The 26,936-nt window shown below is 41.7% G+C and overlaps 1 protein-coding gene across 3 annotated transcripts in view; it reads left to right on the top strand.

Annotated features, from left to right (window-relative positions):
- Positions 1 to 26,936, top strand: part of kalrnb (kalirin RhoGEF kinase b) — a 116,022-nt gene that overhangs the window by 67,090 nt on the left and 21,996 nt on the right. Inside the window, exons 28-34 of one of the 3 annotated variants that reach the window (XM_067372564.1) lie at positions 674 to 766; positions 879 to 990; positions 1,225 to 1,415; positions 1,546 to 1,647; positions 2,333 to 2,475; positions 2,667 to 2,769; positions 13,186 to 13,432. In XM_067372564.1, the coding sequence (XP_067228665.1) occupies positions 674 to 766; positions 879 to 990; positions 1,225 to 1,415; positions 1,546 to 1,647; positions 2,333 to 2,475; positions 2,667 to 2,769; positions 13,186 to 13,432 (991 nt within the window). Of the gene's footprint in view, positions 1 to 673; positions 767 to 878; positions 991 to 1,224; positions 1,416 to 1,545; positions 1,648 to 2,332; positions 2,476 to 2,666; positions 2,770 to 8,328; positions 8,610 to 13,185; positions 13,433 to 25,697; positions 25,881 to 26,936 lie in introns of those variants that run through there. The other 2 variants (XM_067372565.1, XM_067372566.1) reach the window with 2 other exon arrangements.

Genomic DNA, 26,936 nt, shown 5'->3' with positions numbered 1-26,936 from the left:
GTTCCGCAACATTCCCAGGTAGAGACTGGGCCAAAAACTCACTGAAAACTGCGGTGCACCGAAACACCCAATGGTGGCAACTTCCCAAGGGCACAGAGCAGAGGTGTGCACACAAAAACTTGGTGATTACATAGTAACTGCAGAGCCGCAGCACTGATAAATGGAATAAAAGGCAGGGTCTTGAATGCGAGACACGGTGCAACTGTCAAACATCCGTCTAATACGTATTTCCATAGAAGTGCAATTAAAGCACCATAGCTTACTGTAAACAGCTCTGGAAGAGCTTTATTATTGGCCCAAAGCAGACTTCTTATGCCTGCGCGTCCTGCCCTCCTACATGCTCATATATGCTAATCCTATTCTTTGTAACAATGGGGGCTTAAGTTTTCTGTTTTTTAAAACTCCATTAATACAGTGATAAAAAATTGCTTAAACAATCTAGGGTGGTTAGCTGTTCTCCCAGCATAGTTAAACAGGTCTATTCTAAAGGTTTTGGGAACTTGTTTTTGGGACAGACCAGCTGGCCAACCAGCAAACCACAAGAGTGGAAGACCAGCTACTGTAGACCAGCTGAATACCATCTTAGACCAGAAAAGGCTGGTTTGTTTTTTGTTTAGCAATACCACAGTTTTATAACTGCAAGATTATTGTTGTTTTCTGCTTTTTCTCACAGGAGATACAGCGAAGACATGGGCTGGCCAATTCAATCTCATCGTACCTGATCAAGCCCGTTCAGAGAATCACCAAATACCAGCTCTTGCTGAAGGTGGAGACTCAGTGTTTTTGTTCATTCTTTACCTGATGTGATGTAATAATGATGTCCTTTCAAATCCATTTTGAATCAGTTTGCAGCTCTAAATGGGTGTGTTTGTGAACAGGAGTTGCTGACATGTTGTGAGGAAGGGAAAGGAGAAATAAAGGAGGGTTTGGAGGTGATGCTTAGTGTGCCTAAACGCGCTAATGATGCCATGCACGTCAGCATGCTGGAGGGTGAGCGATAATTATGGCAGCTGTGCTGAAAACTTAACTGTGTGCAGAAGGGTTCTTTCTTTTACAGTTATTTAAGTCGCAGTATGACTTTAGATTTTAGACTTTAGAATATGATTTTAAAATATGCTTTGGCTTGTTTTTTTCTCTGAATTTCAGATGGGACGATGAGCTGTTGATATTTTTGCTATATAGTTATGTATCTGTTTATCTGTGTGATTGTTGTTTTGGTTTCAGGTTTTGATGAGAACCTGGCCGTACAGGGTGAGCTGATCCTACAGGACACCTTCCAGGTGTGGGACCCAAAATCTCTGATTCGCAAGGGCCGGGACAGACATCTCTTTCTCTTTGAGCTCTCCCTTGTTTTCAGTAAAGAGATGAAAGACTCGTCTGGACGCACCAAATATGTTTACAAAAACAAGCTGCTGGTAAGGAGCTTCAAGATAACATGTTGTCAAGAAGTGTAAACACCATCAGCAAAATTAGGTCTTTAGTGGCTTTTTCCCACTTTATTAGTAAGTCGCTAGTGGAAGTGTGAATTCAAATGTGTTTTGACAGACATCAGAATTAGGAGTCACCGAACACATTGAAGGTGATCCGTGTAAGTTTGCTCTATGGGCCGGTCGGACTCCCACATCTGACAACAAAACAGTCCTTAAGGTAAGATGTATATATGTGTCTGTCTCTGTGTATTAGTGTCAGATAAACCTATAGAGATGTCAGAACATCCTAGTGGCTAGCGCATGTCAGAGTAAGAAATGAATATTTTTATTTTTATGCACATTTTTTTCAGTATACACTACAGTATTACACTGTATCCTAAACAGACATGACACCTAGCACATGATATTATTAATATTAGTACTGTCAAAATGAATGCTTAATTTATGTGATTCATTAAATTAAGTAAATTATTTATTAAAAATAAACTGTTTTATTCTACGTGATTTACACAAAGGCTTATTATTTAGTTATCAATCCTGAACCATATGAAAGTACTGCAAAAAAGAGTCCCAATTAATATTAATCACATTTAAATATTTGAATCAATTGCCAGCCCTGTTTGGGTTGGAATATATCAAATGTTTTAGAAATTACAGATTAAAACCGGAAAATTTTTCTACAAATTTTTTTTTTTTTTTTTGCCCCCATATTGCAAATACCTTGGGTATTTTTGTCGCACTCAGCACTAATTTTGCTTTCAGCCGTTCTGTCCGTGGTGCACGTGCTTTGAGCCATTGTACTCAGTTGGGTAATGCAAGTTTGAATCTCGCTTGTGAAATCATGCATTTTCTCTTCTCTGTCTCCTCTTCCGTCTTTTACACATCATCTCATCCACCTGAAGGCCTCCAGTATAGAAGTGAAACAGGAGTGGATCCGGAACATCAGGGAGGTGATTCAGGAGAGAACGATCCACCTGAAGGGGGCGCTAAAGGAGCCCATACACCCTCCCAAAACCCCAGCCAGGCAGCGCAGCATCAGCAAGAGGTATTTCAACTCATCCACCTGCTCTCTTTTATTCCCTGCTCAGATTCTTCTGTATTCTGTATTAAGAAAATCAATACATCTGTACTCCCAAAATGCACAACTCAAATGCCTTTTCTTCTAGGTGTTTTGTCGTAGACTGTGTATGTAATTACATTGGAAATTAGGTTTAAGGTATTTATTTCATCTTTAAGGGAAACCACTGAGGATGCGGACAGTCAGGGTGATGCCAGCAGCCAGCCGGACACAATCTCCATCGCTTCCCGCACCTCCCAGAACACTGTAGATAGTGACAAGGTACAACTACACTACAAAAACACAAATCATGTTTAATTTAAATGTAATGGTGTCAACCAGTTTTTGTGAGGATTAGGTTTCAAATATGTTTGTGTGAAAAATAATATCTCTTTCCAGTGGTAGTTACTTCCCCTATATGGAAAATCTGGTTTTCTCATGTACACGTTCAGTACGTCTGTTTAGACAGCAAGCAACTTCCGCTGCGTGTGTGTGTGGGTGTGTGTGTGTTAAACATTTTTTTAGGATTCTTTGCTGATAGAAAAATTCAATAGCATTTATCTGAAATATAATTTTTTTTTTACACTGTAAACGTTGTTGTTACTTTTGATTAATTGAATACATCCTTGCTGAATATAAGTATTAATTTCTTTAAAGGGGACCTATTATGTAAAATTCACTTTTATAAGGTGTTTGAACACAGATGTGTGTCCACAGCCTATAATGGAAAAAATCCACCCACTCCCATAATCTCCATAAATCATAAACAGTCTCTCCAAATGAGCGGTTCCAGATTACGCAAGAGTAGGGGAAGCCCCGCCCATGACTGGTAACGGAATCTGAGCTATTAGCTTAGCTCCTCCTCTGAGTGAGCTGTACACAGTCCGCCATGTTTATTTAACAGCAGCATTCAAGTAAGAAATGTATACTAAAGTTATTTAATCAAGAGCAGTGAGTGTTTTTCTGTTTTTCTTTGGTTGTTTGATTCATATTTACAGCATTTACAGCAGTAGGTACTGTATATCACACTGCTGTCACTTTAGTACACAGATCTAATATACACATGATTTCTTTCCCTGCTGTTTACGTTCTCAGACATAACTGACTGTGTTGTGAACTTTGTGTGTTTTTGACATAATCTTGTGTATATTTGACAGTTTAAGTGCAATAAAACATGTAAGACAAATCAGTTAAATACTCACAGGACGCGTTATCTGACTGCCATCTTTTTGTGCGCATGCTTCAGATGTGTGCGCTTAGAAAACCACATATCTGAAGTTTAAACTGTTTAAACGCATGCAAATAATTACATTTCATGATGACGAAGAACTGCAATGTCACATGAGGATGGCCGCGATGGAGATAATAATCAAAACCAAACAAATGTACTGATAGTTTTTTGGCTGAGTATCTGAGACATGAGTTGTACAGGCTCCGCCCTCTTCTGGAAAGTGGGGTGGGGAGCAGCAGCTCATTTGCATTTAAAGTGAAATATCCAAAAATTGTGTTAGGATTGTGTTATATATTTTGCTCACTTGAGTACTTACAATATCCCAAATGTTTGCAACTATTTGTAAATCGTGAGAAAATTGCCATTTTAACCAAGGCTTCGGGACGTGTGAGGAGTCGCCTGTCAATTGTGTCATACCCCCGTTACCCTCGGTTTCCGGTTTTATTTTGTAGAAACCATGGAAACACCAAATTTACATGTTTTAATAGACAAGACTTTTGATATATTTATAGACAGAAAAGCTAATTATTGTTATATACGCTCACACGTTTAGTCTTATTGTTTAAATCGAATTTTCTTGATGTATTGCGAGTACCATGCTTTACCATGCCTCAGAGAAAAACACTATTTTGTAAAGTAGCTAACATAGCATAATCAGATGCAACTTTATTTTTAGTAAAAGTAATACAGCATTTTCTCCATCAAACAATACGTTTTAAAATTAATTCCATGCCATTTATCAACACAAGCCACCCAGCATTTAATATGATATTCTAAAATCGATCAGGCTTACTGCATTGTGCAACAAGTGTCTCATAACAGCCGCCGAGCACAGAGTAATGTTATATAACATCATTTTCAACACACTCAAATGTATCTAATATGATAAACAGAGATGCGGTACCTCAAACTCATGACCGGAAAAGCGGATGCAGCGCCGGCGACTGCGACTGCGGCATAATAAAAGTCCCACTGCTCGTGAGGCGTGTGTTGCGCAGTCACGCCAGCGGCTTCGTTCAGCTCCCACAACACTCGGTCCTGCTCTGCTTCATACTACAGTAACGTTAATAATCGCATCCATGAACATGATTTCTGCCCGAGTCCTATCCTGATTAATTTCCACCGGCTGTGAGTTGAAGACCACATGTCCCAAGATTCCTCAAACTTAGTGTCATCAAGCTACGCCTTTGTTTTGAATAGGCCTCTAGCGACCTCTAGCATACAGAAATTTTCACATATTGCACCTTTAAAGACACATGCACAAAAACATGTTTTTCCTTACACTCAAAAATGGGCATTTACAACATAGTATAATGATCTGTTTTGAGCTGAAACTTCACAGACACATTTTAGGGACACCAGAAACTTACATTACATCTAAAAAGTGAAAAGTGGCATAATAGGTCCCCTTTAAAAATAAAAAGAGGAAACCATTCTTCCAAAAGATATTGCCTCATTTGTTGTTTTGATGATGATGTTGGAAAGCGCTGTCTAAAACATACTGAAACTTACAATATTAATATTATAGTTATTTTTGTGTGTAGGATGATTCACTTTTGCTTGTTTTCTTTTATTGCCTTTCTTGTTGGCTTGTTTTTGTTATGTAATATTTATCCCTGTCCAACTAAGTTTGATTCTGATTCGCTGTTATTCCTTCCAGTATGCCAGTGCGGCAAAAACTGTATCATTGCTCTTCTTCTCTCCCTCTGTCATTTCGCTGTAATTTTATGATTACTTACGCCTGCACTTAACCTCAGGCCAGTCTCTCCGCTCTTGTTTCATTCAACCATCTAATTACAGACAAAAAAGCTCTGAGTCAACAGCAGCTCTTGTTTCCTAGAAACACTTTTTCTAGCACGCTCTCCTGCCATCGGTTGTTTTGCGGTGGTTTATGTGGTTTACATCAGGACACGGACTTGTCTCCATCTTAGATGGCACACCCTGACCGTTCACTGACTGTCTGACACTGCAAAATGGCAAGTGTTGGCGATAACCGCTAGCTCAATCTGATTGGCTGCTCAGCGATGGGTTTGTTTGCAACAGTTGTATAGTAACAATGGTTTATGAGGTTAATGGCATTGATTTTTTTTTTTTAAGAAAAGAGTTTTGAGATAATTTGTATAAATAAACATGGCATTTTTTAGCACACCTGCATGTATATTGTGCTTAGACAAGTGCTTGAGAAGTCACTTTATATGTTAGTCATTCTCTATCATTTCTATCAGTTTGCTGAAAAAAACCTGCTGCTAGTCAAAAGAGTTTTACATTTTATTAAGCTTTTGTTGCTTAACAAAGCAAGCGATTAGTCATAATTACACATACAAGTTTCATTTTTCTGCCTGTCTTTTTTCTTTCTCTTCTCTGTTAGCGGTCTGTCTCTTTGGAGTTATTGTACTGCTAGGCCTTCTTATGTCATTGTGGTTTGAGGTTTGTGTGTATGTATGACTGTGTGTGTGTGTGGGAGACTCAATGGACATTCAAATATAGCACTATATATAGGCTTCTCATATTGCTTATTTTTACAGGCTAGACATTTCTTGACTTGTTTGTGTCTCTGGGTAGTATGGTTTGGCATGTTGTCAGCATTTGTCCCCAGAAGTTAGCTAAATCTGACAAAGCCTCCATTTTGACGTCATCTTCAAAGGTTAAAATAATTCAAAAACATAGCAAATAATGTTTGTTTTTATTTTTTTAAATTCCAAAGTAATAACAATAATTTAGGAGTTGCCTTAAGGTTTGGTTTGGTTTGGTCTTTAGAAATTATAATATTTGTTTATAAACTGTAGATGTCTGCCTTTTTTTTGGTGTATGTGTGTGTGTGTGTGTCTTTGTTTTTCTATCCTGGTGGACTGACTCATGTGGACTCGTGTCACCGTGGGGACCTAAATTGAGGTCCCCTTGAGGAAACAAGCTTATAAATCATACACAACAATTTTTTTTTTGAAAATGTAAAATGCAGAATGTTTTCTGTGATGGGTAGGTTTAGTGGTATGGTTACTGTAAGAGGATAGAATATACAGTTTGTACAGTATAAAAACCATTACGCCTATGGAGAGTCCCCGCAAAGATAGCGAACCAGACGTGTGTGTGTGTGTGTGTGTGGTATACCAGGTATCAGTGTTGTAGTCGAGTCACCAACTGTCGAGTCCGAGTCGAGTCTCGAGTCCCAGTGTTCGAGTCCGAGTCCAAGTCCGAGTCCCCAAAGAACAGTCCGAGTCGAGTCCAAGTCGAGTCACCATTACCAGAGTTCGAGTCAGAGTCGAGTCTCGAGTCCCCGGCGTTCGAGTCCGAGTCGAGTCTCGAGTTTAAAATTAAATTTGAAAATACTTAAAATGTAAAAATCAATACGATATGAGAGAGAGAGTGTGTGAGAGAGAGAGAGAGAGAGAGAGAGAGCGCTTGTGAGTGACCGAGTGATTTAGCGTGGGTGCGTTTGTATGTGTTCAAGTGAATGTGTGTGTGTGACAGCACGCGACTGGTCAGAAAGCAACGTGTAACGTTAGTCTGACATGTTTCTTGACCACTACACCACAGGATTTTAGGAGTCAAAATTGCGTCATCCATCTGACAGTGACTATCGCAACAGACAAAAAAAATCATGTAATCCGATCTGACACAGTGACTAGTAAGTTATCAACAGACAAAAAAATTGTGTAAACATCGCCCAACCCTAGCTTCTTCTGTTTATTATCATATATGCATTAGTCAATAATAGTTTTTTTAAAAGCTAACGTTAGCCAATGGAAAGCATTTTACTTACTTTTCTGGGTGCATCCGTGACAGGTGTCTGTTAAAGTTTGAAGTTGTCCCAGTCTTTTCCTCAATTTTCCAAATTTGAACATTTAGCCCGCGAATCATGCACGAGCGTAAAGTGAGTGACGTCAGTGAGTGTGTGGTCAAGAGAGCGAGCGGTAGCAGTGTCTCTGAGGGGGAAAAAATAGATCCCGGCCGGTCTTGGGCACGAAACCTTATATAATATTATATATAAACTTAAATAATGCTCAAGTCCGATTTTATATATCCTCGAGTCCGAGTCCAAGTACGAGTCATCAGTCCGCGAGTCCAAGTCGAGTCACGAGTCCAGAGAATGGAGTCTCGAGTCGGACTCGAGTCCAAAGAATAGTGACTCGAGTCGGACTCGAGTCCGAGTCCAGGACTCGAGTACTCCATCACTGCCAGGTATACCCTAATGGGGACAAAATGTCTCCACAAAGATGACAATATCCATAATCCTTAAACAGCTTATAAATCACAACAAAAAAATAAGTGATTTTTTTTTTGTAATGTAAAAATGCAGAAAGTTCTCTGTGATGGGTTTGTTTAGGGTTAGGGGATATAATATACAGTTTGTACAGTATAAAAATCATTATGTCTATGGAATGTCCCCGTAAAATGACAACTCAACATGTGTGTGTGTATGTGTGTGAGTAGTCTTATTTGCTCTCTGTCTTTATCTCACAAGCACACACACACACACCTCACTCTTGCCTTGCTCAGTTTGGAGTGTTGCGACTTTTCATTTGATTGTTTTTTTTTCCTTCTCTCACTTTAGTCTGTTCTGTTGGGAGTCTCTGCTTGTTTTCCTCCTCTTTCTCTCGGTCTCTCCCATATGGGCAGAGCCCTCTCGACACTCCTCAGCTGTGTAGATCTATATGACAGCTCAATAACTGTTCTCCGTACTCTCTAAAGAACATGTTGAGATGAGTACAGTAACTAGCTCCATGTGACACTCTGGGAACGAGCACTTGGGTTAGACAATTTTCTACCTGACTTTCGGCCAATCAGAAGGCGTATTTGGTTGGCAGTCTAACATCTGGTTGGTTGTATTAGCGGTACAGATAGAATCATGCCAAGGTGGAGGAGTTTCAGACTACCCAAGAGAACCAGACCTGTGAGTACACATGCTTCTGATGGATTTCATGGGGATTTTGAATTTGATTGGATTGTAATTTTTTTTTTGTAGATGTGTTTTGTATTAGTTTTAAAGGGAACTTTGGCGGTATGTCTGTTTCAATATTGCTTGGGATATACTTTGGGATTAAAGCATACATTTATGGTTTATGTTTTTAATGATTTATAAAGCAATTTATATATTGACTAAGATCCATTTAAACTGCCTCTTTTGTCTTACAATTGAATTGCTTTAATATCAAAAAGTGTATTTAATAATGTTTTTTAGTCATTAGTGGCTGTTTAATCAGGCTGTAGCAGGTACCAGTTTTCAGCCCAACTAGTAACATCACACTCTGATTTATCTGTGATAGTACTCTGTGTTTTCCCCATAATCATTGTCAAATGATTTCATGTGCGTCTGCTGACATTTGCACTTTAAATATAGGAGTGTACACTGTGCATCTGTCTGTGTTTGTGTGTGTGTGTGTGTGTGTTTTCTGTCCCATAAGCATGAGCTCACATTTGGACTGTGTTTTTTGGGTTGCTCAGGAGGGAGTGGCTGTTCATATTCTACTCCATGTGTTTGTGTGTGTCAGATTTTGTAAAGCTGAAACCTCCATACATTATCTTCTAATAAATAATAACTGGACTCCTGTTTTTGGCAAAGACAAACAATATTAGAAAAAAATATATAATATATAATGTAATGCATAAACCAGTAGTTAATTTACAAAATGAATACGTACAAATATAAAAGAATATTTCTAATTATTTCAATGGATATTACTGATTAACACATTATATAATGTATCCATGATTGATGTAAATTACTTTATAATAGTCAAAGTTATCAAATTGTTACCTATTATTATTATTATATGATAGTGACTCATGTAAAATATGAAAAAAGTAGTTCATAAGTAGTTACAGTATCAGCATATCTGTGTGTCTTCTACTACAAGTCATTTTACTAGAATTTCACGTTTATATGTTACTAGTAGATCTTGAATCCTGACGCCTGTTGTGAATAAAGGAAAAGCGTCAGTTAAATGTTCTCATATGTCACATATGTAACACCCTGTCTCATTCTCTGTGGGGGATCATGCTTTCCTCATGGCTGGGAATTCTGTCACTATGGAATACTCTGTTCCATATGGCGGGAATTCCTGGCCAGCTGTAAAGAATCAGGGAGGGAAAACACCCCGCATTTCCCCTGAGAAGGGCGTATCTCTCTCCTCCACCCAAACACACACTCCTTCATCTCAGCCTTGCTCTCCAGGGACTCTCGAGTTGTAAATGTAGAATTATATATCTTGTATTTTCCATTGTAGCTTTGAGAACAGAATTAATTCACACTAAACATAACTCTCACAAATGCATCACAATTATTCAAGACATTTCACACAAAAAAATTGCAAGAAACATTTGCATACATGCATAAACATACAGTAAAGGAAGCACATAGACAATTGTTTTTGTATCATGATGGGGACCTCCTATATGCTTAGTTTTAAACTAAGAAACTATGCTGTAGTTTTATAATTAGGATGATTATAATTATTACAGACTAGCTTTAGCCAAATATTTGGGTGTTTTTATATGTGCAGTTCTGTTAATTTAACATTTATTTGATTATTTAAAAAAAAATGTTTAAAAGTGCCCAATAATGCTTTTTCACAAGATGTAATATAAGTCTAAGGTGTCTCCTGAATGTGTCTGTGAAGTTTCAGCTCAAAATACCCCATAGATTTTTTTTAATTAATTTTTTGAACTGCCTATTGTGGGGCATCATTAACTATACACTGATTTTTTCAGTGCGCCGCCCCTTTAAATTACAGCGCATTTACAAAGTTCACACAGCTAATATAACCCTCAAATGGATCTTTACAAGATGTTCGTCATGTATGCTGTATGCATGCTTCGAATTATGTGAGTAAAGTATGTATTTTTATGTTTACATTTGATTCTCTATGAGTTTGAGGCTATGCTCTGTGGCTAATGGCTAATGCTACACTGTTGGAGAGATTTATAAAGAATGAAGTTGTGTTTATGCATTATACAGACTGCACATGTTTAAAAATGAAAATAGCGATGGCTCTTGTCTCCGTGAATACAGTAAGAAACGATGGTAACTTTAACCACATTTAACAGTACATTAGCAACATGCTAACGAAACATTTAGAAAGACAATTTACAAATATCACTAAAAATATCATGCTATCATGGATCATGTCAGTTATTATTGCTCCATCTGCCATTTCTCGCTGTTGTTCTTGCTTGCTTACCCTGTCTGGGCACAGATCCAGACCTTAATTCTGCCTTTCCTTGTCTAATGCGTCGAACATGGGCTGGCATATATGCAAATATTGGGGTCATACATATTAATGATCCCGACTGTTACGTAAAAGTCAGTGTTATGTTGAGATCCGAGTGTTTTCCGGAAGTCTTTTAAACAAATGAGATTTATATAAGAAGGAGGAAACAATGGAGTTTGAGACTCACTGTATGTCATTTCCATGTACTGAACTCTTGTTATTTAACTATGCCGAGGTAAATTAAAATTTTGATTTTAGGGCAACTTTAATATATTGACTTTTAAATCCTCTTTTTGTTGCTATTAAATGATTTACCCATCTGTAATGTAATGTCATAAATTCTTTTCAGCAAAAATAGATATCTTGTTGCAATTCATTTGAATAATTGACATGAGTTAATTCAAATAAACATTTAATTGCATATCTAGATTATATTAAAAGAATATATATTATATATATATATATATATATATATATATATATATATATATATATATATATATATATATATATATATATATATGGTACAATGGGGCTAAAGGTGCACCGGGGTAAAAGGTGCATTTGACTTAATTCTCTTTTAAACCACTAGATGGCATAAAATTCAGCTCAGCACTTTTCTTAACAGCCGCGTTTGTTGATGCTCATGGAAATTTGGCTGATCCATGATGCGATCGCGGCCAGCAGTGCAAAGTTGATTCTGTGCTAATTTGATCTAATATTTAATGTTTTTAAAAATTTTGTAGATTTATGTAGCAAATGAGAATCAATAAAGTTATTGTCTGTATTTTGAGACATAGGTCTTGTTAATGATTTTCAGTTTTGTTCAAGTTAACAGTTTTTGTAATACAGTAAATGTCCAAAAAAAAAAAAAAAAAAAAAAAAAAAAACACTGTCTCCCAGAAGTTTTTGGTACTTTTTTGTTAGTGTTTTGAGGTTTCTCACTCTAAGATAGCAAAAGCTGACGTGAACCAGTGTTTAATATGGAAGGCTGTGAGTTTTGTTTAGTTGATCTTTCTGATTAATATGTTTTGAGCCTCAGAACAGGGGGGGTTCAGACATAACTACATTCAGGGAGCGGTGCTGTCTGGGCTGGGATGCTGGGTCAGAACAGAACCTGTGTCGACACCCAAAAGCTCAGTCTAACAGTTTGATGTAGTCAGGAAGGAGGTCAGAGATGGAGAGACCTCTATAGGAGAACAGCTGTTCAGACCTGCCTTTTCCTCTCTTACTCATCCTGTTTCTCATAGTCTTTAGCTCAGTTTCTGTGGGTGTGTTTGATGAAGATTACAGCATGTTTCTGTGTGCCTGTGAATGTGTGTGGGGTGTTGAATTGATTATCAGTCACTGTAGGGTGAGTTTGACTCAGGTGGTGATGTGTGTATTTGTTTAGTGAGCTGGTTGTTCTCTGCAGGCTGACCATCCTTCATTTCTCACAGCCTGCCCTGATTTTATTTTCATCTGGGACGGTTTTATACAGTTCTAGAAAATTCTTGAGAACTTTTCCTGCGTGAAATTTTGCATGAATGACATAAGACATAGAAAGACATAGAAATCATAAAGACTTCAAAAAAGCATTGCATTAAACTTAATACTGTGGAATATTAACATATTAAACAGCTGTTTTTTACTTAAATATATTTTAAAATGTATTTAAAATGTTATTCATGTGATACAAAGCTGAATTTTCAGCATCTTTACTCCAGTCTTCAGTGTCGCATGATCCTTCAGAAATCATTCTAATATGCTGATTTGGTGCTATAAATTATAATTGGTATGCAATTATTAATAAGGTTTCCTATTTTTATCTGTGTTGAAATCTTAATTTTTTTCTGAAAACAATACAAAAATAACAAAGCGATTTTTTTCAGAATTTTTTTTATAAAAAGAACATCATTTATTTGAAATGGAAACCTTTTGTAACATTATAAATGTTTTTACTTTCGCTTTTGATCAGTGTAATTTGTCCTTGCTGATTTTTTTTTTTATCTTACTTTCCGTAAACTTTTAAATGGTAATGTTTCCACAAAAATAGAAAGCAGCAAAAACTGTTTTCAACAATAATAATAATGAGAACTGTTTCTTGAGCAGCAAATCAGCATATTAGAATGATTTCTGAAGGATCATGTGACACTGAAGACTGGAGTAATGATGCTGAAAATTCAGCTTTTACCATCCTAGGAATAAATTATATTTTAAAAATATATATTAAATAAATCCTTACAGCTAAAACTTGTATCTCTCTGTCTCTGTCTGTAGTTGTCAGGTGGTTGTGAGCAGACTGTGGTTCTGCAGGACTTTGTTGCGGGCTCAGTGGGCGAGTTGAGCATTCAGTCAGGTCAGACTGTCGAGCTGTTGGAGAGGTCTGGAGAACGGCCCGGCTGGTGTCTCGTGCGGACCACCGAACATTCACCCCCTCTGGAGGGTCTGGTTCCCAGCAGTACCCTGTCTGTGTCTCACTCTCGCAGTAGTGTCGACATGGACTGCTTTTTCCCACCTGGAAAAGGTGAGTTTCACACAAATATTCTCCACCCACAAACATGGATCATGTGTCAGTTTGCTCTAGTGTCTGTCATTTTACCTTTTTAAGATCCCTTCTGAAAATCGGTCAGTTGCAAAACATTTATTATAACAAAATTAAATGTTTGCAGTTTATTTGTTGCTTGCAAAAATAATGAATTTGTCAGAAATAATAATGGATAGTTCCAAAATAAAACTTCTTACATTTATAGCTGTGGTTCTCAACTGGGGCCGGCAAACTTCCGAGTGGGATGCAGGATGGCTTCAAATTATTTAAATTACTATTATTAATCATTATTATTATTAATATATTAAACACATTATAACGTTAAAAAAAATATACAATTATGACTGAAATAATTTATTTTCCCTCAGTAACTGCAGTAAAAAAACATGCAGTTCTTAAAACGTAAAATAAATTGTGATTAATTTATAAATACTGTATCAACACTCCCAGTTTGTTAATAATATATTGTAGTCATTAACATTTTTTGCTCATCAGCCACTGTCCCGAGTAGTTTTTCAAAGTTACTAGCCATTCAGCATTTTCACTGGCCACAATTTTGAAAAACTGCTATATAGATATTTTTAATATTATCTCATAATTTGACAGCAGGTATATTAGGCTGCTGTCACTTTAAGACCTGACGCAGAGATCCATTATACTGTTATGCATGTGCTTTCTTTCTCAACTGTTTACGTTCACTTAAAGGTCCCGTTCTTCGTAATCCCATGTTTCAAACTTTAGTTAGTGTGTAATGTTGTTGTTAGAGTATAAATAAAATCTGTAAAATTTTAAAGCTCAAAGTTCAAAGCCAAGCGAGATATTCTATTTAACAGAAGTCGCCTACATCGAACGGCCAGTTTGGATTACATCCCTCTACTTCCTTCTTTAATGACGTCACTAAAACAGTTTTTTGACTAACCTCCGCCCACAGGAATACACAAAAAAGGGGGCGTGGTCTTGTTGCGCTCCCACGGAGAAGAGCAAGAGTTGCGTTTGTAGAGTGTGTTTGTCGCCATGTCGTCGAAACACTGTTATTTTCATCCCGCAGTCCAATCACCTTTGTTTGGCCTTCCCAGGGACACTGTACTTAGAGATCAATGGTTCCCATTCAGTCGGTCACGTTCGACGTACGTCGGACAGACCGACGAATAGGAATCTCGCTAGAGAGGCCAATCTACTTCGAGTGTAACTAAACGAGCCAATGCACATTGGCATGCAATCATATGCATCAGCTGCTCGCCTCGCAGCGCGGGTATATAATGAGCAGCAGGTGCGTTGCATCTTCAGCTTTTCGCTTCGGAGCCGAACGGTGTTTGTTCCTGTTCTCTGCAAGCGAGTGTCTGCTAGAAGACGAGTCAAGCTTTTGGTTGAACTTCTCTTTTTTTCCGAGTGCAGGCGAACAGCACAGCAGCGGGGTCGACGTCCTCTCTTTTTCTGTTTCGTTTGCCGTTTTTGAGCAAATAGCTGTTTGACAGCGTCAGAAGGCTGTTCTCACGGCCGGTACGGTGCGCTTTTGAGCGCTGAAAAGCCGTTTTTACGGCTGGTAAGAGTGAGCGCCTTCAAAGAGAGAGAAAGCACATGACAGGCTGCACACAATCCCTGTCTGTGTTGCGGTGGCCGTTCCCCTGCGTGCTTCAGCACTTCTAAAAGAGTAAAGTCCCTGAAAGAGCTTACACAAGTAGATTCGCGTCTTTTTAAAGACGACATCCTACTTGTGTTTCTGGATGCGATCGTTCCTGTCCTCACTGACGGCCACGATCACCGTTTCGCATGTCTGGGCGCGTGCTGAAATTATGTTCGTGGGTGTTCATGTTTTCATATGAGAACATGATCACGTCGACACGCCGGTCGTGACTCTTCTTTCTCCGGGAAGCTTGAGTCCCCTCTGTTGTTGGCCAGCTGCCGCTTGTGTGTAAAAGCACAGCCGCGGCTCTGCCCGACACTCTGGGAGACCGCGGAGATCAGCGAGAGCAAACCTCTCGCTCCTCTGCGTGTCGTGTGCCGTCGAGCTGCCGGGCTGCAGCGCGGGTTGTCACGGCAACCCAGCGCTCGCTCGGCGCTCTAGATGCGCGGTTCCCTTGCGTAATCTCCATTGTAGCGCCCTCTCTGGTGCACCAGAAGAGGTCTACTTTGCTGATATGGCTTGGGTGACATGAGGTTGAGGGGTTCCTTCGGGGAACCAACCCCCTAGGGCCCCTCCCTCTCTAGCGCATTGCAAGCTGTGCAGTTTCTGGATTGGATTGCTGGTCCTTTTCATAGGGGAACCTAGCATTTCATTCAGAGCTCCAGCTGAGGGACAGACGTCGATTGCAGCATCGGAGAGAGTGCTGTTATGCTCTGGAAATGAGGGTGACGCTGCCCACTGTAATGGTGTGTGCTTATGCTGACTCAGATTCAGAGTTTACAGCCATGCTTTCCTGGGTCTTCCAGATGTGCATGGAAAACTTGGCAGTATGGGGGTATATTGGTGCCATAAATATGGAATGCCAAAGGTGCCAATCTGCATAAGTTTTTCCTCTCTCACTACCCTCTTGGATGGGGTGGCTGTACACAGACCACACCCACCCTGCATGTGAGGCCAAGGCACTCTTTTTGCATGAGGGTAGTTCTGTGCTGGGGTTGAGCTGCGCTTGTTGACTAACCGTGATCAAAGTCACGGCGCAGGCCCTCAGCCAGACGATGTCCACCTCCGTGGTCCAGAAGTGCCCCCTGGCTTACCTTGTGAGGTGTGAGAGGTTGTCAAGCTAAATGCTTTCTCAATGCTCCCATCTTACGAGGTGGCCTTTCGGTGACACTGTCGAGGACTGAGCCCAGCGGTTCTCCTCAGTTAGTAGCGGATAGGGGAGCTTCCCATGACAAACCATTGAGTTCCTCTTGGGCCGCCCCTCAGTCTGCTCGTCGCCAAGGGTGTCGTCCCCTGCAAGAAACTCCGGCCCAGCAGGCTCTGCTGTATCCATTGCGGGGAGATGACGCCTCCCGTCTCTGCAGCTGTTTAACTGGTTGGTGAGAATCACCCCTGAGACGGGCGACCCAGAGATGGGTGGGGCTGCTCTTCCACCCCTGGAGGAGGGCCAGGTGGTAAATCCTTTATTGGGTTTGTTTCTGTTCCGCCACTGACCCAAGAGGCAGCGGTACCCAAATTTTAAAGAGCAGTTCCTCCATTTCCAGGTCTGAAGAGGGTTTGGAGAGCAGTGGGAGGAGAAAAACCTCACCACTCTCATCCCCCTCTTCTGTCGCCAGCGGACAGCAGCGGGCAGCCAAAGCCTCGACTGCTCCCTCTGTCCATCCGTGGAGCCAGGTAAGTGTTGCCTAGCACACTGTGACGCCGCTTCGGGCCGCCTCACAAAGAGAGCCCCCCGAGCCGTGTCCCTGTGTTCCACCTCGCTGCCCTGCTGCGGGTACACCGGTGGTCCCTTTGGTCCTGCTTGTACGGTCTCTGCGAGCCGGGTTAGCGCTCCCCAGTCCGTCTCGCTGGCTCCTTCGGACCATCAGGGTCGGCTTTGCGATTCAGTTCGCCCGGCTCCCCCCCCCCCAAGTTCAGGGACGTCCTCTTCACTACAGTGAAAGATGCCGATGCCCCTGTCCTGCGTGCGGAGATCGCAGTCCTACTGGCGAAGGACGCGATAGAGCCGGTCCCTCCAGCCGATTTGAGGTCGGGGTTCTACAGCCCCTACTTCATTGTACCCAGGAAAAGCGGCGGGTTACGACCGATCTTGGACCTGCGAGTTTTGAATCGGAGCCTCCACAAGCTACCATTCAAAATGCTCACGCAGAAACGCATTTTCGAGTGCATCCGTCCCCGAGATTGGTTTGCAGCGATTGACCTGAAGGACGCGTACTTCCATGTTTCAATTCTTCCGCGACACAGGCCATTCCTGAGATTCGCGTTCGAAGGTCGAGCATATCAGTACAGAGTCCTACCCTTCGGGCTGGCCCTGTCTCCCCGCGTCTTCACGAAAGTCGTGGAGGGAGCCCTTGTTCCCATGAGAGAACGGGGTGTTCGCATTCTCAACTATCTCGACGACTGGCTCATTCTAGCACAGTCCCGGGATCAGTTGTGCAAACACAGGGATTTGGTGCTCAGACACCTCAGCCAGTTGGGGCTTCAGGTCAACTGGGAAAAGAGCAAACTCGCCCCGGTGCAGAGGATCTCTTTTCTCGGTATGGAGTTGGATTCGGTCGAGCAGATAGCACGCCTCACAGAGGAACGTGCTCGGTCAGTGTTGAACTGCCTGAATACATTCAATGGCAGGACAGCGGTCCCACTGAAGTTCTTTCAGAGGCTCCTGGGGCATATGGCGGCTGCTGCGGCTGTAACACCGCTCGGTCTGCTTCATATGAGACCGCTTCAGCACTGGCTTCACGGCCGAGTCCCGAGATGGGCGTGGCAGCGCGGCACATTCCGGGTGCCAATCACTCAGGAGTGCCGCCGAACCTTCAGTCCGTGGTCGGACCCCTTGTTTCTTCGGGCAGGAGTGCCCCTAGAACAGGTGTCCCGGCATGCTGTGGTGTTCACAGATGCTTCTGCCACCGGCTGGGGTGCCACGTAATACGGGCATGCAGTCTCAGGGGTTTGGACGGGACCCCATCTGCATTGGCACATCAATTGCCTCGAGTTGCTGGCAGTACGCCTTGCTCTGAGCCGCCTCAAAGGCCTGCTTCAGGGCAAGCATGTACTGGTCCGTATGGACAACACTGCGACCGTTGCGTACATCAACCGTCAAGGTGGTCTACGCTCCCGTCGCATGTCACAACTCGCCCCCCAATTTCCTCCTGTGGAGTCGGAAGCATCTGAGGTCGCTTCGCGCCATTCATGTCTCCGGTGTGCTCAACCGTGTGGCCGACGAGCTATCACGAGCTGCGCTGCCAGGAGAGTGGCGACTCCACCCCCAGGTGGTTCAGCTGATCTGGAGAGAATTCGGAAAGGCTCAGGTAGACCTGTTTGCCTCACCAGAAACCTCCCACTGCCAGTTGTTTTACTCTCTGACCGAGGGGACACTCGGGACAGATGCACTGGCTCACAGCTGGCCCCGGGGCCTGCGCAAATATGCGTTTCCCCCAGTGAGCCTACTTGCACAGACCCTGTGCAAAGTCAGGGAGGACAAGGAGCAGGTCTTGTTAGTTGCGCCTTACTGGCCCAACCGGACCTGGTTCCCAGAACTCTCACTCCTCGCGACAGCCCCTCCCTGGCCCATCCCTCTGAGGAAAGACCTTCTTTCTCAGAGACGGGGCACTCTTTGGCACCCGCGTCCAGACCTCTGGAAACTCCATGTCTGGTCCCTTGGACGGGATGCGGAGGTTCTAGGTGACTTACCCCCTGAGGTACTTAACACCATCACTTCGGCACGTGCACTGTCTACGAGACGTGCTTACGCCTCCAAAGTGGAACCTGTTCGTCGAGTGGTGCCCTTCTCGCCGGGAAGACCCCCGAAGATGCTCGATCAGAGTCGTGCTTTCCTTCTTGCAGTAGGGTTGGAGCGTAGGCTGTCCCCCCTCCACCCTCAAAAGTCCATACTGCTGCTATATCCGCTTACCACGACCACTTAGATGGCAAATCTGTTGGTCAGCACGACCTGGTCATCAGGTTCCTTAGGGGGGCGAGACGGTTAAATCCTTCTCGTCCCCTCTCCATACCCTCTTGGGACCTCACTCTGGTGCTGAGAGCACTTCAGATTGCTCCCTTTGAGCCTTTGCTGTCAGCAGACTTAAAGATTCTGTCTATGAAGACTTTGCTGCTGGTGGCATTGGACTCCATCAAGAGGGTAGGGGACCTGCAGTCATTTTCGGTCGACGAATCGTGCCTGGAGTTCGGGCCGGGTGATAGCCACGTGGTACTAAGACCCCGGCCTGGCTATGTGCCCAAGGTTCCTACCACTCCCTTCAGGGACCAGGTGGTGAGCCTGCAAGCGCTGCCCTCGGAGGAGGCAGACCCAGCCCTGGCTTTACTCTGTCCAGTCCGCGCTTTGCGACTGTACATAGACAGAACCTAAAGCCTCAGGACCTCAGACCAGCTCTTGTCTGTTATGGAGGCCAGCAGAAGGGAAAGGCTGTCTCCAAGCAGAGGATGGCCCACTGGATAGTGGATGCCATCGCCCTGGCTTACCAAGCTCAGGGTGTGCCCTGCCCGCTCAGGTTGCATGCTCACTCCACGAGAGGTGTCGCATCCTCCTGGGCGCTGGCTCGTGGCGCCTCGCTGACAGACATTTGTAGAGCTGCGGGCTGGGCGACACCTAACACGTTCGCTAGATACTATAGCCTTCGTGTCGAGCCAGTCTCCTCCCATGTTCTCGCCACAGGTCAGAGGCACGGAGAGGCCCCGGCTTAGTGTCGGCTTGCTGCGCTACATGCGCTTCTTTTCTCCAGAGAGTCCCTACAAGGCAGACCCTGTCGAGTCCTCCGATATCCCTTCGGCAGCCGACGTGGCGGAGCGTCTGGCGCCAGGCCTATACTCCGTTGTATCCTTGAGAACCGGGTTTAGGCTGGGTTCCATATGTGTGACCCTACGGGGATCCCATATGGTTGGTTCCACGGTTGCTCCTAAACGAAGCCCGTGTCTTTCCCTCTGGGAGAACCTACCCTTCATCGGGTTGGAGTCACCCCAGCTCTTCCATATGTAGCACAGCCCTACAGGGTTAGTCCATATGTACTTCTCCACATAACTCCTTCGGGGAAGGATGTGGCTTCCGCAGCGTTCCTTTCCCAGCGAAGGGTACGCTTTCCCAGCGTTATCCAATAGTCTCACTGAATGGGTTTTGGGGAACAGCAGTGATCGACTCTCTCTGTGTTAGCCCTGTCCCACCATCCTCAGGCAAGGGGGTTCAGGTGGCTTGCAACAGAGCGCTGGAAGGGGGCAGCTCCTGTGGCGCTTTGGTAGGGATTCCTATTCGTCGGTCTGTCCGACGTACGTCGAACGTGACCGACTGAATGGGAACGTCTCGGTTACAAAGGTAACCCTCGTTCCCTGAAGGAGGGAACGGAGACGTACGTCCCGTCGCCACAGTCGCTGTACCCCGCTGATGCTGCCGCCTATCCGGTTCGGCTCCTCAGCGAAAACCTGAAGATGCAACGCACCTGCTGCTCATTATATACCCGCGCTGCGAGGCGAGCAGCTGATGCATATGATTGCATGCCAATGTGCATTGGCTCGTTTAGTTACACTCGAAGTAGATTGGCCTCTCTAGCGAGATTCCTATTCGTCGGTCTGTCCGACGTACGTCTCCGTTCCCTCCTTCAGGGAACGAGGGTTACCTTTGTAACCGAGACGTTACAATTTATGTTTAACTCGGTTCCCGAAAATTATAATTGTGGTATCCTTACTGCAATAGTTAATGTTGGACTGCAGTGCACATAATGGCCACAAGAGGGGACTATGTTTATGTATATGGCTGTTTTCCGTATGAGTTACTAGTGCTAACTTTGTACATTTTCTGTCGCTGTTTGTGGAGATTAAAGAGTTCAGTCTCTCGGGAATTATTGTCTTTTGTGTTCATTCGGCACAACACCACAATAATCCACATGTAAAACTATGTGCAGCACACGTTATGGTAAGAGGCGTGACCTTTCGCCAAGGAGCGCTAAGCTGCTGTCGAATCACAACACAGGAACCGCTGGCACAATCAGAACTCGTTACGTATTTCTGAAGGAGGGACTTCATAGAACAAGGAAGTCATCAGCCCGTTTTTATGACAGTGGAAACAGTGGTATACAGATAAGTAAATTATGTGAAAAATACTGTGTTTTTTTACACGCGCAACATGAACACATGTTATAATGCACACTATAAACACAATCAAAGCTTAAAAAAAAACACGAAAAATGGGACCTTTAAAACTTAACCGACTGTGTTTACATGAATACTTGCCAAGACCGGCATTTTGATATTATTTTGTGTGTATTTGACTGTTTAAGCGCAATAAGCAGAGAAAAAGAACTCAATTTAGTACTGAGAGGCAGCTTTATCTGAGCACACTTTGGGTGTGAGCATAAAATTGTGCTTTGAGTCAAAAGGTTGAGAACCACATGATTTATAGTAGTTTGACAGCCTTGGTTACTATGTACTTTCTTTGCATGCTAAAGAGCAACTTGGACATTCTGTTCAATAGCTACTTTTGTGTTCTGCAGGGGAAAAAAACATACAAATAAAGTATAAGTAGTATAAGTCATTTCAGAATTTGCTTTTTTGGATTATCCGTCCCTTTAAGCTGTTGTACACGTGCCCACGGCTCTCTAAACAGCATGTGCTCTGGCTTCTTCCAGGGGAGCCAGTTCTGCTCTCGATGGGTGAGGTACAAATAGGGTTTGATCATTAATTAGCAGGGTGCTTGTGATGCTATGAAAGGCTTGCGTCCTGCTTTGATCCAGCTCGGGGGATTGGTGTATGTGTTTGGTGGGGCATCAATCCTGGGACTCTCACAGGCTTATGAGATGTTTCACACAATAGATCCACACTGGATCCATGCAGAACCATTTTATCTTTCAGTTGTCTTCATTTGAATAATTCATCTTTCTATAAGAAGACTTTTTATCTTTCTATCTTTTTATACTTGGAACAAAATTGAAGAACAAACTGATTTGATGTCATTTTGAACAGAATCAGGCCAAAACAAGGTTCGTTTAGAGTTTGTTTCAGGAATTCGAAACAGCTTGCCAAAGCAAACCTTTCAGAAAAAAGGTTCGCTGGTAAACATCTTCGAACCTCACTGGTCTATGGTGATTCCTTAATAGATAGGTGTGGCTATAGGGCTCCACCTTCTTTGACGTGGAAATCTTCTCTGGTTAATTTCTTCTTTTCAGCCTGTTGAGGTCAGAGGCAAATAAAAATTAACAAACTGAAGAGCTGCTTCGTAGCATTAATTGAAGTTATACTTCTTATTGAAATGTTTAATACTGTAAAGCTGCTTGCTTTAAAGCAATCTGTTGTATCCCAGCAGTGTGGGCGGCATCTGGATGTTCACTTAAAGTATACCGCTACAAAAGTATTTTGAACTTCTTTTTACCCCAAGCGAAAAACTAAAAAGAACTTCACTGTGAGTATATCGGGACCTTTATAGGGTCCATATATGTCAAGCAAGCACCATGAGGGTGTAGCTTTGGATTTTAGATTTTTGGATTTTAAAGTGTGTCTTTAAGGCCCCATACTGTCTGAAGCGGAACACTCTGTATTGTATAGTCCCTTTACTTCCTGTTGTCTCCCTACACTGCACTTCCTGTGTTTAGAAGAGCACATTTCTAAACATCCCTACCAGAACCCCCTGACCTCATGACTCTTCAGGCCTGGATCTAAGAATAGAGAGAGGAAAGGGGGAGACGGCATTTTCCAGGTAGGTTTCAAGAAAAAAAAAAATAGAAAGCAAATGAAGAACTGACAGGTCAAGATGACTGCTGAGCTATGACGAGCTATGTTGTCTTGAACTTTTAACTCTTTCTTCAACTCAACTGTAAATTGTCTACCTCCTTGTGAATGTGAATGCTTACACAGGGCAAACTCCACCGACAGGAATTATATGTAACACATAACCAGAAATTCATGCACCTTGAAAATTTAGATATGTGTACGGACAAAAAGTTGTATTTATTTCTTTGAATGATCTTGGATTTTGCAATGCCTGTTCACACTTATTTTGAGTAGGTGATATTGCTTTGGGTATGTGGAGTGTGTGTGCTGTGTATGTGTGTGTTTTTTCTGATGCAACAGGGTTAGAGTAAACAGAAAGTAATGCATAGAAACATGGAAAATCTTTAGTCAGGCATGAAGGATTCTGTCCAATCAGACATTTAACTGCACGCTATGCTACACCTCGTTCTGCTGACTGGACTTTTTCAGTTCTGTTATTGGAACTTCAGTCCTATTATTGGACAGTCATGTTGATGTTCTTGGAACTTTGTTTCCAAAATGTTTCTCTGCCGGTTGTCACATATTTAACTTGTACTAATAGGAATAGATTTCTAAGTAGGGCCAACCTGGAGAAAAGAAAATGTCATATATTGGCTGTCCTCCATGAGATACTTAAAACCTGTGAAATATACTATATCTTTCTCCTCATTTGAGCTGTACTTAGAAAGTTTTGCTACAACTTTTTACATTTTCACTAATACACTGAAAAAGTTGGTGTCGAAACAATTTGCGCAATAATTACAAAGAATTGGCAAGTAACACACTGAATTAAATGTGAAATTTTTTAAGAAGACTAAAATAACATTTTCTTATAAAACCTATACTACAATAATTGTAGTTTTATTTACAACATCAAAAAATCTTTTTTTACAGTGTTGCGTTACTTCCCTTTTGAATGAGAACTCACGCTGCTTGCCCTAGAGGGCGCTATGGGGACTGATGTCTGAAGCATGAGTCTAAACAAGACAATGAACTTGACATTGGCCAGCGACAGCCGATGAAGTCACCACAGGTGCGACTGTGCGTATAAAGAGGCTCCTATAAAATACGTCATCCTCTTTCTTGTCTTCAGGAGTCCGTTTGTCTGTGTATGTGTTAGCTTGAGGGAACTGAATGCACACATTGTGAGCATTTCGCACTGTAAAGCTCCATTCGAGCCGTCCCTATTCTCGAGGGATGAAGAAAGAGCATTTAGCCCAAAGTATAATTTACTTTTTACACATACTCAAGGGTCAGCATATAGTGTGTGACACAAATTTTGTCATCAGTAGAGTACATGTGTACTGTATGTGCACCACTGGATTTTCATCATGATGGTGACCATTTTTTTCAATACAATCAACACTGACATCTAAACCACTGTTAAATCATGTTTCTCTTTCCTTCAGTGATTCTGCTTGTTATCATCAGTCTTCAGTGTTGGTAGTAAAAAATAAAGAGTTATTAATTCATCTTTGACGTCTGTCTGTTATTCAGATATTTTTGTTTAAATTTTACTTGTTTTAAATGGTTGACATTTAAGGAATTAATTTGATTAATTCTAACTCAATTCTATTTGTTGAATTTAATAATATTGCTTGTAATCTGTTGGCAAAATTTTATGGAGTAGATATAGCGTATTACTTTTTACAGTGTAGGGGACACAGCATCCCATTCCCCTTCTCAAGGAAATCATGGTTACATGCATAACCTGAGACGTTTTTGCAAATCAAATTCACCTCAAATGATCAGAAATCAAGGGGATGTTCATGCGCCATATAAACTTACTTTTGTAATCTTGTTCATTTTCAGAATATTTTAGGCTCTTTCTCTATTACAAAATGTAGTGATGGGCGGTATGATTAAATTCTTTTTTCACCGTATAAGTAATTATGTTATCACTGTAACAGTGTATAAATACTGTACTGACACACACAAGGTTGTTAGAAGCTCCGGTTGCTATTGAAACAAAAAAGAAAGTTAAGGCAAAAAACAATCATAATATAATGTTGTTATTTTTGCACAAAATTATTTGGGGGAAAAAAGTTGTTTATATAATAAATAAACATGAGGTAATGTCTATTTTCCGATGATCCATTGAATAACCTTACGAATTACTACTTAATTACTTTTTTTAAAAGAAAGGTTCTTTATTGCCATTGATAGTTCAGTGAAGAACCTTTAACATCCATGAAACCTGTCAAAAGGTTGCACAAAAGGTTCTTCTATAGTGGAAAAAAAAAAGATTCTTTAGATTATAAAATGTTCTTCACAGTACGAAAAAAAATGGTTCTTTAAAGTACTCTTCACTGAAAGGTTCTTTCAGTGGCATCTCTGTGAAGAAAAAAAATAATTTCTAAGAGCGTACACAGGTTCTTATCATGAATGTTCTTTTAATTGACATCTTTTAATTGACATTTGGATATCTTAAATGTGTGTGTCATTTGATGCTGAAGATATTTATATATGCAATTTGACCATTTAGTCATATGTTTGTGTTCCTGAAACTGCTGAAGTGGGGATGGAGATCTTGTGATATAGACACACCCTCTCAAAAATGGGCCACTGCAGCATGCAGACGTAGCTGATGTAACGCACAAATGAACTACACTCACAATACTACTTTGTCTTTTCGTGAAACAACTGAAAGACTGTGACTTCTGTTTTTTTTTTCTCCAGTCTCGTTTGAGGAGAACATTTTAGTTTTGCATATTGGTTTTAGCAGACCTCATTGAATTCAGTGGAACCTTCCTGTATCCCTTTGAGTGTGTGTCTCTTGGTGGCCCTGGCCCCGCCCCCTTTCCCTCCCCTTTATTGTGAAGAAGAGTAGCGCTGAACTTCCAGCTGAGCTTCAGTATTAAAGCGGACAGAGGCAAAGCGTCCTCCACCTACCATTCTGTCCTTCTCCCTTTCTCCTCTTCTCTGTCTCTCACCTGTCTCTGGACGCACTTATGAGACGGTGAGCGAGCAGCATGAGAAGTGGGAGGTCGTGTTGCTCTTGTGGAGTTTGCCTCAGTTGGATTTTGGGAAAGATTTGCTCTTGTGATGGCGCAGGTGCGTAACTCAACACACTCTGTTTGCTTGTGGAATGTATGCAGATGCGTTCAGTTGTATTTTCTTTTTGCAGTGTGTGCAAGCATGTGTCTGTTCATGCCCTGGGGGAGTTGGGTGTTGTGTGTCTGAGTTAATGATTATGATTGAGTTTTGTGTGTAAGTGGAGTTTGTTGTTAGTGTATGTGCGTCTTTTCATCTGAACTCTTGGTATTTAATGTAGCGGTTCACTGATCTGAATCCTGGCGTTCTCAGATGAGCTCAAGGGTGTTTTGTGTGATTCAACTTACTTAAGATTATTTACAGACAACAGGGTTTTGTGCTAAATGCAAAATCATTGATGATTTTTTTTTAGCAGTCTTGTCTTTTTTGGAGGTTGACAAGCATTTACATTGTCAAAAGTGAAAATGTGCAGTTATTACATACTTTTATATATATTTTATCAGTCCATGTGTTGCCTAAGATTTGAACCCATGTCCTTGGTGTTGCTAGCGCTATGTTCTGTGGATTTCACTACAGGAACACCTCAAGAGCTATTTTTTTTTTACCCATCTTACCCTTCAAAATGACTTTCTCTGGTTTAACCTCACATAGTCAGCTTGCAGTTGTATTATTGAAACTAGGATTTTTGACATGAATAAAACTAGTTAATGTTATAGGATGATTTGTTATGCATAAATATATTATTTAAATTTTATCTTTTTATTTTTTCATGTGTACTGTGTGTTTTTGTTTTTTAAAGCATAATTAATGAAAAATAGCAATGCTGTGTCTGACTGTGAGTGTGTACTGTGTGTATTGTGTGTGTGAGCGATACTGCCCCCTCAAGCTTCTCTGTTTTCCTGTAACCTAATTTCTCCATCAACAAACCAATGTGTCTGCTGTTCCCTCAGCTTTGAAGCTCAAATCAAGTTCCCTGCTCTGTTTGATCATTTCTTACCCCCTTTTCTTGAAGAATAACATGCTCTTTGAAGATTCTGCACATTTTAGCGAATTGGGATCGGGGTCTTTAAACTTTTTTTTTTTTTTTTTTTTGAATAATGACCTCTTAGTGGACTG

This window comes from Chanodichthys erythropterus, chromosome 21, assembly GCF_024489055.1.
Source record: "Chanodichthys erythropterus isolate Z2021 chromosome 21, ASM2448905v1, whole genome shotgun sequence".
In the NCBI taxonomy this organism is placed as follows: domain Eukaryota; kingdom Metazoa; phylum Chordata; class Actinopteri; order Cypriniformes; family Xenocyprididae; genus Chanodichthys; species Chanodichthys erythropterus.
This window is presented reverse-complemented; position numbering and strand designations above follow the sequence as displayed.